General features: G+C 31.1%; 1 protein-coding gene across 1 annotated transcript; it reads right to left on the bottom strand.

The window, feature by feature from the left end:
- Positions 1-582: 582 nt before the first annotated feature.
- On the bottom strand, positions 583-4,640 carry LOC124943214 (ankyrin repeat-containing protein At5g02620-like). Its single transcript, XM_047483760.1, has 2 exons — positions 4,131-4,640; positions 583-1,245 (listed from the first exon to the last, which is right to left on the bottom strand). The coding sequence occupies exons 1-2, from the start codon at positions 4,638-4,640 to the stop codon at positions 583-585; spliced, it is 1,173 nt and encodes a 390-aa protein (XP_047339716.1).
- Positions 4,641-13,409: the final 8,769 nt, after the last annotated feature.

Raw genomic sequence — 13,409 nt, 5'->3', positions numbered from 1 at the left:
GAGCGTACAACAACTCTTATGAGAAACGAGCTTTATATGAGAGCGCGCTTCACCTAAGTGCGCACAACAGCCACATTGAATCTTTTTCTTTTAACTATATATATATATTTATATTTTTTTTAGAGTTTTAAAGAATCAATATCAAAAGAAGTGGAAGATTACGTATACTACTTTCAATACTGAATCATCGACAAATGTTGAAGCATTATCTATCATCGCTTTTGCAACTACCGATTCTAAAAACACAAATCCCCAAAAGAAAAAATGTTAAATGCACTAGCTAATATACACGCACTCTAAAGAACAACTAACAAAAGACCTAATTTTGCAAAGATATATATCTAACTAACTTTTTTTTCTTTTATATTTTATTAAACAAACTTTGAAAAAAAAAGTAATAGTACAAAAGACAGACATAAACAAATATAGAGTAATAGTACAAAAGACAGACATAAACAAATATAGAAAGAAATAAAAAAAGAAAAAGGGTGAGTTTTTTCTCTCACGTTTGACGATTTTGGATGGGGAGACTTGGTAATTCTATTATACCACTGTTTTGGCTGGGGCAAGGTGGTAATTGCATTATACCAAGAAGTTCCAAAATTTCCTACATATAAACTCTTTCAAGTCTTGGATACGATGCCTCAATCTAAAGATAGTAATTATAAACCCCAAACCTAATCCTTCGGCAGTAATATGCACGAAAAGAGAAGTCCTTAGTCCTTTAGGTGTGGTCATTGCAATAGATACGTTATAAGTGAAGATCATTACTAAAATGGTAATCCACATTATTGTCACGGGAAGCTTCATTACGATACCCTTTCCCGAAGGAAGGTCCGTAAGTAATAGTAAGATCGTGATCAACGAACCCATCAATGCAAGAGTGTTAAACGAAAGGAAGTGTGTGTAAACGCCCGAATAGTAATAAGCCATCACGGCTTCTCCAGCTCGATGTGGAATATCGGAGCTGTCTTGCCAGGTTCCACCAGGCGGATTAACCCCAGCTTGAAACGTCATTGTTGCTGTGAGCGAGGCTAATACTATGAGCACATTCCTCTTCTCACTTAGCCATTTCACTTCATTCATATCCTTGCTTGTAGATGCTTCCTTTTCCTTGAGAATATTTTGTATCCTATCATCCTTTATAGTTTCACTGCATTCTAGTGCGATATCAAGTGCCGTGTTCCCAATTGTATTCTTGGCGTTCACTTTTACTTTGTTTTTTTTAAGCAAATAATCCACGGCCTGAGAACTCATTCAAAAAACAAGTAAGAAACATTCAAATAGATCAAACTTCATTTCAAATAAAATTCAAATAGACTGAGGAAATATTAATGAATCAGAAGAACAGTTCTTGAGAATAAATTGGAGATGTCAATAATATTGGATCTTAGAAAATTAGGTTAGTATTAGTTTGAGTTGATTAGTATTACTTAGTTCAAATATCCTAATTATATAGTATTTAGAAGATTCTAGTTAATTTTTTTCTAAAACACTATAGAATTTTAGGAAGTTCTAAAATATTATAAATAGACAAGGAACTCTTGAGAGAGTTTTAAAAACTATTAGTATAATTTGTAGTTTATATTATAATTATTTTTTTATATTTTAATTAAAATTATATTAATTATTAAATAATAACATTAAAATAATTTATAATAATAAATAATATTATTTATAATATAAATAAATACAAAAAATAATAATAATTATAATTTTAAATTCATATTTATACCAAACACAAAATTATAAATTATATACCACTTATATAATTTATTATAACTCATACCAAACATCAATAACATATATAATTTATATTACCTTATACTATTTATAGGGTGTATAGACTATGTTTGTTAGAAGTATATAACCATAGATGTCTATAGTAAATTATAATAGTTGTTTGGTGGTTTAATATTTATGTAAACAATGTTATTTAAGTATAGTTTATACCTTGAAAAGAGTATTATATAATACCCACTCTTACCTATTACAAGCATGTATAAGATTTTATAAAATTTAATATTCATATTTTATCCTTTAATTTTATAAAATTATTCAAAATTTAATTTTTTGTATTATATTTAAAATACAATTAATAATAATAACTAAATATTAATTTATATTTAACTATATTTAATTTTCTAATTTAAATAATAATAACAATAAATAAATAATTATCAATAATATTTTATAAAATTATTATTATTAATATTTTATTTTATACAAACAATTAATATTTTTTTTAAATATACAAATATTTAAAATAATACATAAATTTTAAATATAATTATTAAATATTAATTAATATATATAAGTTTTATTAATATAACTATATAAGTTAAATTATAAGAAATTATATATAAAATAGTGTAAATAGTATAATATTAATATTATTTATTTTTAAAATACATTTATATAATAATTAAATATTATTATTATTAATTTTAATATAATTAATAATTAAAACTATCTTTAAGATAAATATAAGAATAATAATTCAAAATAATTTATATAAATATAAGTGTAAAATAATCTTTTACATTTCTTACTATTTTTTTATACAACCAACTAAACAAAAAATTATAAAATCTATATAACTTATACATATTTTATATCCTCAACCAAACACTAATAATCTATTTAATTTATACATCTTAATACCTACTTATAATTTATATCACTTACAACTTATACTTAATATATTTGTACCACATACTAAACACTACCTAATACTATATTAGAAATTAGAATGTATATTAGTATATCAGTTTAATATGATGCTTTTCATTATTCATATAAATTTTTATTATATATAATTAATATTCATATTTAAAATAATATTATAACTATTCTTCTATGTTCAACAATATTTTTATATCACATAATTTTTAATTTCTGTCATGTTCTTTATTAATATTATATATTTGTTTTGAAAATAGTCAAATATTATAATTAAAAAATATATATATATTCATTTTTATAATAATAATTTCATTAATTATTATTATTATTTTCTAAACTTTAATTAGATTATAAATAATATTGTTTGTTATATATTTTATATTTATTTTATTACAATTTTTAATAGTATTTAAATTAAATAAATATAATTTACAATTTATATTATAACTAAAATTACATTAGTTATTAAATATAATAATTATAATATTAAATTATACTAATACAATAATTTATAATAATAAATAAATGAAGAGAATCATAATAATTAAATATTCATTATTTAAATGTAATTTTAAATTAATATTTCATTTTAATTAAATTAAAAGTAAAATTATTATTTTATTCTTATTTACATTTTCATATTATATATCGAACACGAAAATATATATCATATACAACTTATATTATTTCTTATCATTTAAATCCAACATCAACAATCTATACAAATTTGTATATTTAGAATAATTTATATTTTTATACAAATTATACCCTATATAATTTATACATCACCCGTCACTATCTAAAAATATGAGTATAAATAAATTTGTAAACTCTTATAAAGTAAAGAGGATAGAAATAAGAAAGATTTTTGTGATATCAACTAGGATACTTGCCAACTAGAGTTGTTGGCTCACAAAGGGACCAGATATTTTCGGAATAAGATCTTGCTACCATTTGATGGTGTTCATCTTATTCCCTCTCACATGGGGAAGGGTATTATCGTAATAAAAGAAAAGACTCTTCTTTTATTACGATAATGCCTCTCCCGGAAACACTTTCAAATGGTAGCAAAGAAATCCATTAGGATATTTCATTTCCTTTTGAATTGATTATAACTCTTTTTTTATAAACATGGTTACAACCTAGTTTATTGAGATTTTACTTAATTTTTTAAATTTTTTTTACTATTACATCATTATTATCTTAATCATCAAATTATTTATTTCATTATTTAAAATACTAAAATACTTTTATTTTATTTTATTAAATTCATAATTTTTAAATAGAAGACATTTGATAATTTAACTGATTAAAACTCATGTAACTTAATTATTTTTAATCCAAAAACTAGTTTGAAGTGTTTTTTTTCCTTTTATTTATAAAATATAAAGCTAAATTATTTGAAATATGCAGTACTGTCTATTAGTCCATACAACAAATCTAACCTCGAAATTGTTAATCATTACGGCTAGATGTAGAATGGTGTTTCCTTCAGCATCGGTTAGATTCGCAAATTCGGTATCCTTGATATTATCCATGAGTAGCTTCAAAGAATCTAGTTGTTCGTGCTTTAGACAAAGGTGTAGAATGGTATCGCCATGTGAAGTCTTGACCCGAGCCACATACGGGTTACGTAACAACAATACTTTCGACATATTCGTGTCACCTTTAACCAAGGCTATGTGAAGGGCTGACCATTTCCTTGAATCTAATGCATATAAAAGACCTGGACATTCCTTGAGAATTACGTCCTTTACGATATGTATACTCTTATTACTTGCCCCAACATGGAGGATGCTATAACCAAAATAACCAAACTTACACATGTAGAGTATATCTTTGTTCCCATCTTTGTTCATTATTTGTTGGCACAAAACAGTGTCGTCTGAAGTTGCAGCTTTATAAAGTTCTTGCTTATCTGTTCTTGGAGGTTCTATTTGTACTACATGATCCATTTTCTATTTTCTCTCCCACAAATGCAACTACAATGAGGAATGAGGAAGAGGAAGGTTGCCTTATATAAATTATTAGAAGGACAAGGCATGAACCATGGAAAGGTTGAAGGGTTATATGTGAGAATGAGTCATCTATTAATTTGTTATTTGATATACGAAATAAATATATGAGTATATGACTAGGGATTAACTTGGCATTGAAGATACGTACATGAGTAGATTTTTTTTATGTTAAGCCAATTTTATTGTTTTTTAACGTTAAGACCATTTTATAACATTTTTTGCTAATTAAGAACGTCGGAAGTTTAAGTTACAGATATAATTGAGTTCATTGAATTATAAGTTGGGGAGATTTTAAATCTTTCTTTAGTGTATACTAAATTTTTTGAAGAAGAATTAATGTTGTGCTAAATTAAATATATTGTTAGATAAAATTAGACCGGTCAAACAGAACTTAACATAAATAAACCTCCCTTGCAGAAACAAAGAACCGGACCAGTCAAAGTACCCAACCGGTTAAGAAAACCAACCGGTCAGATCACTGAGCCGGTTAAACTCAACCGATCAAGTTATCAAACCGACCAGAAACATGACCGCACAAAGAAAGACAAGATCGGTCAAAACCGAAGGCTGGAAACACCAGATAGTCGGTCATTAACCGACCAGAAGCCAAAGGAATAACCGGAAGCCATCCGGTTGAGAACCGGAAGCCATTCGGCCAAAACAAATAACCGACCACCATAAGAAGACATTTCGGGTATCTGTTGAGAATGATACCAAAGGAACAGACTGAACATTTCCATATTCATACAAGTCTGAAGAAAGTCTGCAGGCTGCAGAAAACCGTCCTACAAGATCTTTCCACTTCAAGATAAATCAGAAAGGCAATCTTCCAAGTACAGACAACTGTCTAATCGACAGTTACCACATTGAGTAAAAGACAAACCTAGCCGGTTTGTCCTACATACTGGAAGAACAGACCGCCAGGTCTGAAAAGTTGACCGCCAGGTCTGAACAGTTGACCGCCAGGTCTGAATCACTGAACCTCTGCTCAACCAATCAAATTCAAAGAAATGAAATATGACCGTTGTCATATTTCACCTATAAAAGGAACAGCTGAAAAGGAGTAAATGCGGGACACAGTGAACAATTAATTTACAAGTGATAAAATTGTGTTCTCTCTCTAGAAAAGTCCTAAGTGCTAAAGTTGAAGTGTGTATTTACAATTTTGGTGTAAATTGTACGGGTGTTATCGAGCAGGAAATAAGTTTCGATCGGATTGTATTTGTATTCCTTAGTGAATATCCTTCTCGCGGTTTCGAGAGGAAGGGGTGACGTAGGAGTTTTATCTCCGAACATCCATAAAAACTTGTCTTGTTATTTACTCTCCGTCTGATTTACTTTATAACCGAGCTGTACTAACCGACCTACACCTTTTTGACCGACACTACACTATCTAAACCGAATCACCAAGTTACAAAAACCGACCCATCAATTTCCAAACCTGTCCTATTCAAAACCGGTTCTGCCTATCCTGTAAGTGTGCTGCTTCAACCTGAAACAAACCTCTTCCGCGCTTGAACCTGGTTCAAGGGTTTGTGACAGTTTGTGTAGTATTGAAACCCCGGTGTTAATCTCTAACCGGATTAATCACCACCTTTTGAGTGAGACGCGCTAACCGGCCAACCCCGGTCCTCCAACCACGACTTAGATCCTAACATATATATATATATATAGTATGTTATTTTCTTTTTTTAAGACTATGATTATAATTCAGTGGGTGATATCTAAGTCTCTGAATAATTCTTAAGAGGTTTGAAAATCGAGATAACAAATATGACGTGTGTCTAAATTGTTGGGTTACTATCCTTATTGTATTTTGGTAGACTATTTGGATAGAAAGAAATCGTGCTTACTTGTAGTAATTGTACTTGTAGTGATTTTATTTGATCGATATATATAATTCATATATAGCGTCACTATTATGTCATGATCTGATATTTGTTTTGAAAATCCCATTGAATTGGCTCATCGTCTTTCTTAAAAACTTTCGAACACGTTATTGTTTTAATTTTTTTTGGCAAACGGACATTGTTTTTCTCTCTTGATGGTTCATGTTTTTAAAATTTTCTGATGTAATACTTTGTTTTATTAGACTTAAAAGACTCTCATTCTATAATCATTTACCACTAGAATTTTTTTTTTGGCCAAGTGACATGTGAAGGGATACAAATATTATTATATTTCCGTCAAGGATTTAAAGATTATATTTGTGCTAAAAGAATATCCCTTTTGTTTGAATAATTGTTAATTTTATTAAGTTAGACCTAGTAAATAATCTCTAAGAGGAAGCTTTATAATTTGTTGTTTATTAAAATAGTTATTTATACTTTTGTTTCTTTCTACATAGATAGCCTATCAAGTTTTGACTAGGTAAAGTTATTTAATATAATTTATTTGATTACTTAAATAATTCAAACATTCTTTTATTTATTTTTTATTAATTAAATCAATTAATTTATTAACTAAATATTAAAAAAAAATTTAAACAATTTTTTTTCATCAAATATTAATATTCTTTTAAGACTTTTAATCTATAATCCAATTTTTCATAACTTTATATTAAATCAAATTATTTAAATAACTCTAAATGCCTGTATGCAAACACAAGAAAAACAAGTTAATCAAACTTTTACAGTTCTTTATAAAAAATGAATTATGTCATTATATAAATAAGTCCCAAAAAATGATAATAATTAAAAAAATATTTGATTCTATGAAAATGAAATAAATAAAGAATGAATCAAACAACCAACAACTTCGTACAAATTTTCAAACAATAGAACAAATCAATAAAAAGTGACATCAATGCTCATGTTTTTAATGCCCCGTAGGCTATCTGACAATGAATCAAATTATTGAAGGTATTAAAAATTCTTATGAAAGAGTGGAATCCCCACTCTTCTTATGTCATTTCAAATCTAGTTTTATGATATTCTAACTTGTATTTTACAGAGTTATTGAATAGATCCATTTATCCTTATTTTAGAGTTTATTAATGTTAGGGAATCAAGAATAAGATACACTTCAATTTCTCTCTATAGAATGTCAACTCATAACATGACTCTCTTTTTTTCCAAAAGGTCACCAATCAAAAACACCCCTTATACATGTAAAGTCGTTTAATAAAAATAAAATAATATATAAAAATAATATATATATATAATTAATGTACTACCCAAATGAATTACTGGGACTCCTTATTACAAAGACAATTGAGATTTCGAACATTTATTTTAAATTTTACAATTTGGGGTATCGTTAAAATTATAACTAATTTAAAAAGATTATTTATTTGAATTAGAGTCGCCAATTGATTTTAGAAAAATTAATAAAATATATGTGTATAAACGGGTTTTTACACCAGAGTTTCTATAAGGGTTCGAATTTTGGTTACGCTCGGGAAAAGTTTTCGCGCTATGTCCTCCGCTCCCTTCAAAAGACGGTTTTATTTCCCAAACAGATTCTGGCTAATTTAAAATTTTATTTATAATATATTTTTTCATTTTAGTAGTCTAGGGGTCCTAAACAAGGGTAAGTTTAGATTGATAAAATAATTGTACAAAATTATTAAAAGGGGGTATGTATCTGTTGCACTAGTATCAAGTTAATAAAATCTGAAAATGTGAGAGGAATGTATTAGAATTTAAAAATAAATTAAGACAAGGCCTTAACTGAAACATTTGTTTTTGGGAGACATTATATTTTATTTTCTGACCTCAAACCATTTAAAAATGGAGCGGAGTTCCCAAAATTATAAAAAAAAGGTTTGAAAAGTAGAACCAAATAGGCATTCGGATCAGAATCATAGGGCTTGGGTCCGTTTAGATCGATCTAGTCTCGGCTGGGCTACTTAGTTAGGGTCATATGTCTTAGGTTAGGGTCCTAAGTCTTGGGCCAAGAAAAGGCTCGGTCCTAGGTATAGGGTTAGGGTTAAGTTTACCGGTTCTAGGCCAAGATAGGGCTCAGTCCTAGGTTTAGGGTTAGGGTTAAGTCTACTGGTCCTATGTCAAGTTAGGACTCAATCCTAGGGTTAGAAACATCGGTCCTATAATAAGATGAGGGCTCGGTCCTAAGTTGAAAAACTCGATTAGGTTCCTCGGTCATAGGTTCAAAAAATCGGTCATAAGCTAAGGGGAGGACTCGGACTTAAGTTAAAACTTAGTCATTAGTCTCGATCCTAGGCTAAGATTTCTCAGTCGGAATCTTCGGTCCATACTCAAGAACACCAGTCCTAGACTCAAGAATATTGGTCCTTGGTCTCGGACCCAAACTCGATTTTCTTGGTCGGGATCCTCGGTCCCGGACTAAGATCCTCGATCCTAGGCTAAGATTTTCGGTCATTTACCTGGGATCAAGATGACCAAGGTGTTCTTATTTTGGTTAAAGTTGCAGTTGCCATAACTTTTGATCTAGATCATGAAATTAAGATCTATAAGTTAGAGTTAGCTCATATGATTATGAAGAACAAAAGTCCTAACATAAATCACGATTATTAGATCTTTACCAAGATCAATTTCTAAAAACTATTTTTATGTCAAATTTTAATATCTTTTAAACTAGGCCATTTCAAAGTCTGATTTTTGTTCCATTAGCTTTGAATTGATGCATATAGTTGAACACAACCAAACAAGAACATCTTTCAAACATTAAAATAGTTTTTAAAAATTGAATCAAAATTCAAAAAGTTTCAAAAACACAGTTTAATCAAACATAATCAAAACGATGTTACATTCATTGGGAATTCATCCCAACATGTTTACAAACATGTTTAGCGGTTATTTAAATAAAAAAAATCCAGATTAAACTCAAGAACACGATATATTACAAAATCCAGTTTTCAAGCTTAATTATTCAAAAAAAATTGATTCAGGTTGATTTGATCTGATTCATTTCAACACAAAGTTCATACATGATATAGGGACTGTTTCTATACAAAGAAATCACATGAACAAGCCCTATAACAGATCAAACCGATCAATTTAGAAATTTTGAAAAAAAATCAAACTTTTAATTACAATATGAATTACAAAATTTCTGAATTCATACCAATAGCTGGAGCACACTCCTTGGATGTGTTGGAGGCTATCCAGAATGATGGATCTAAGTTGTAGTGGCCGGAGCAAGTCTACACAAAAACTATTCTTGGCCGGATTCTTCAAACTTTGATTAAGTATGTAATTGTTTGATGTTGTTCGATGATTTGGTGTAGAAATCATTATGGCGTATTTATACTATCCTAAGGTTGGTCGAGGAGGAGCAATTCAATTTGAAATTGAAGAACTCCATTCTTATCCCTAATTCTATCCTAAATCGTGGTAGCCTAGCTAGGGGATAGGATAATGCTTATCGTTTTAGGGGTATTGCTGATGGAGATAAGGGGAGCACGTGGACGAAATTTAGAGGGATAAAGCCTGAGGCGAGTTCATCGATAGTTTGAAGATAAACTATCTTCTTTTGGTGATAACAATGTAAACATGCACCATCTATATATTGAGGAAATATATGGATGACCATTGGTTCTCCCAGATATAAAGGTGTCATAGCCATGGTGTATATCTAGAAGAAAGCAACTGGGTCACTCTTACATACGTCCTTTTACAGAGAAGACAGTTTTATCCTGAATGAGATGATTGCTCGTTCGGTAGTTTTCATAGCATTTTTTCAATCATGGTGTTCATCAATGCTACCTTTGGTCAGTTGATTAAGATGATCTTGGAACTTGGCCTAATTGACATTCAATCGAGCCATTTGTTCGTAGGGTTTGCCCATTCTTGGGCATTGGGGCAACAGCTTTTGTCTAAGTTTTTACTGACTTATTATCGGTTTTAGGAGCTTCCTCGAAGAGAGAGACTTCTTCTACGTTACGGCGTGTTTGAAGGCTAACCCTAATCGGAATGGCAATAGGTATAGTTTGTTATGGTTGTCGTGACGAGGATGGCTTCTCATGAACATGGATAGTTGGCTTAGTCATCAAGCTTATTAACACTTGTAGTTGTTATGTTAATTGATAGGATAGGTATCACCAATAGAGACAGGGGTCTGACTATTGATGACAACTTCGTTTACAGTTTGATAGAAATCCTGTTAAGGATTAAAATCACTTTGATTCTTCATAGACCTTTGCAAACACTTGAACAAATTAAGGGAAGAAACGTTTGCGTGGGTCTGAAGCTTATGATTCAAAGAATTAGAGTACGACAGAAAGATACAACACAGAGATTTGTTTATGGATGTTCGGAGTAAAACCCTCCTACGTCACCCCTTCTTCCAACCACCTGAATGATTCACTAACTTTGAATCAAATACAGTTTCCACAGATTAGCTCACTGTTAAACAAAACAGATTCTGTTTAACTTACAATAAAAAGAATATCACTCAGCTAATATAGTGTTTTGATTCTAACTCTCTCTCGATACACATAATAAAGAAGAAAGAATTTGTGATTGCTTGATTGCTTGATTGAATATCTCAGTTCAGTAGCTCTTCGAAAGGTTCTCTCAAAGGTGCTTCTTCCATTGTCCTTGTGAATCTTCTTATATGAATGAGGGACTAACGGTCGAATCTTCTAGAAATGACACCTGGCGAGCTTCCATTGGAACGCCTCCATTGTACACAGCGGACTCTGAGCACAAGGAACGTGGCCGTACCCAACTAGGAGTGCGCCGAATATTCTTCAAGGACAATACCTACAAAAGGACAAGTAATGGGAAGAATATCCTCTTACGTGACATTTCTTCATTGGTTGTAATCAGCTATTGTACTGATCCTCTCTGAAAAGTAGAGTAGGAGTAACACACAACTAGATGAACGTGGGTAGACTAATGCTAGATTAAACAACAGTTTAAGCGTGACATTAGACGTATTTCATTATACTTGCAAGTCTAATGAAATTAGACGCCCACGTCTAATAACATCATCCATTAGACCACCTGGTCTAATGGAATTAAACTTTCGTCTAATACAAAATCACTTCAAACTAATCTGAAGGAGTTAGACCACGTCTAACTTTCACCAATTAGAATTTCGTCTAATACCAAATTACTTCAGACTAATCTGAAGGAATTAGACCACGTCTAATTCTCTGTTAGACTTGCACGTCTAACTACGTATTAGACCAAAACGTCTAATACATATCCGTTAGACTCGCACGTCTAACTACGTATTAGACTGAAACGTTTAATACATATCCGTTAGACTCGCACGTCTAACTACGTATTAGACCGAAACGTCTAATACATATCTGTTAGACTCACACGTCTAACTACGTATTAGACCGAAACGTCTAATACATATACGTTAGACTCGCACGTCTAACTACGTATTAGACCGAAACGTCTAATACATATCCGTTAGACTCGCACGTCTAACTACGTATTAGACCGAAACGTCTAATACATATCCGTTAGACTTGCACGTCTAACTATATATTAGACCACGTCTAATATATATTCTGTTAGACTTGCACGTCTAACTGATCTCATGCCAAATCAGTCTAATGTCTCTCATTAGAACTTAGTCTAATATATCCTGATTCGCTACACCTGCATAAAAACTTATAGACGATAAACATATCACATCATCAAAATATTATTAGTCGAATTACTTTGACACTTAGTCAAAATAATTTGACCCAACAATTTCCCCATTTTTGAAGATGATATTCAAATCCTGCAACGATAAACAGATTCTACGAATAGTTCAAAAACCATTCATCAAATATCAAAAAGATAACATGTTCATCATGCTTACAAAAGAAAAACTTCCAAGTACCGGAATTCGAAAACTGAGTTTAAGGAAACAAGAACATGTTCTTAACACACAGAAAATAAATAGTTAAAGGGGAAAGAGACTATTGTTCTTCCCTCTTTATGAATGGATCGACTGGAAAGGTGAATGGCCCGTCCTGGATGATAACATCTTCTTCTCCAATCAAGAGATTGCGATAAGGAGGAAGAGAGCGACCGCCACTACGACCACCACTGCTTCTTCCACCTCTGTCACCATCACGGCCTCTGCCTCTCTTGGTTTCTCTTGAGCCTTCACCTTGAGCAAGCTTTCTCTTGGACCTCGTCCTTATTGCAACACCACTTCCAGATCTCCCTTCACCTTGAGTTAACTGAGGATTCTCTTTCTCAGCAGCACCCTGGGCATTTTCTTCATCTTGAAGCTTCTTGGCGTAAGTTGCATCACGTTCTAGCCTCTCAGCATCGACTCGACTCAGATTACCTTGGACTTGTATCATCTGCTTTTGAACAAGACGAACCTCATCCAACATCTCGTTGTGAAGATCCATGGCATTCTATCTTTCATTGTCGAACAACTCCGACTGTCTGTTGAAGACATTCTTTGAAAACAACATCTGATTATTGTTGAACATAACAAGTTCAATGGTGTTCTTCTTCAAAGTAGCCACCATTTCCTCTTGAGCTTTAATCATCTTAGCCGATTCTTTCTTGCTAGAGGACTAATTCTTCAAGATCAGCCCCATATTCTGTTGAATTCCTCCTATGGTATCTTGAAGAGTTTCCATTAGAGAGTTCATAGACTTCATTAACTTCAGGCTTTCTCCTCCAGAAGATCCTTCATTTGATGATTCTTCCTGAGAACTAGCCGGAGCAGTCGAATAGGGCGAATGGCATTGTGAACTTGCAAAGACATTTCAGGTTGCTCCTTCTCTGATTTACTACCAGAGTTGGCTTCAACTTT

The sequence above is a fragment of the Impatiens glandulifera genome, chromosome 6 (genome assembly GCF_907164915.1).
Source record: "Impatiens glandulifera chromosome 6, dImpGla2.1, whole genome shotgun sequence".
NCBI lineage: Eukaryota > Viridiplantae > Streptophyta > Magnoliopsida > Ericales > Balsaminaceae > Impatiens > Impatiens glandulifera.
Note: the sequence above shows the minus strand (reverse complement) of the source record. Positions and strands in the feature narration are given on the sequence as shown.

Coding starts and splice junctions, on each gene's coding strand:
- LOC124943214 (XM_047483760.1), bottom strand. CDS start 4,640: ATGGATCATGTAGTACAAATAGAACCTCCAAGAACAGATAAGCAAGAA. Junction 1,246..4,130: donor TAATGATTAACAATTTCGAG/GTTAGATTTGTT, acceptor ATGAGTTCTCAG/GCCGTGGATTATTTGCTTAA.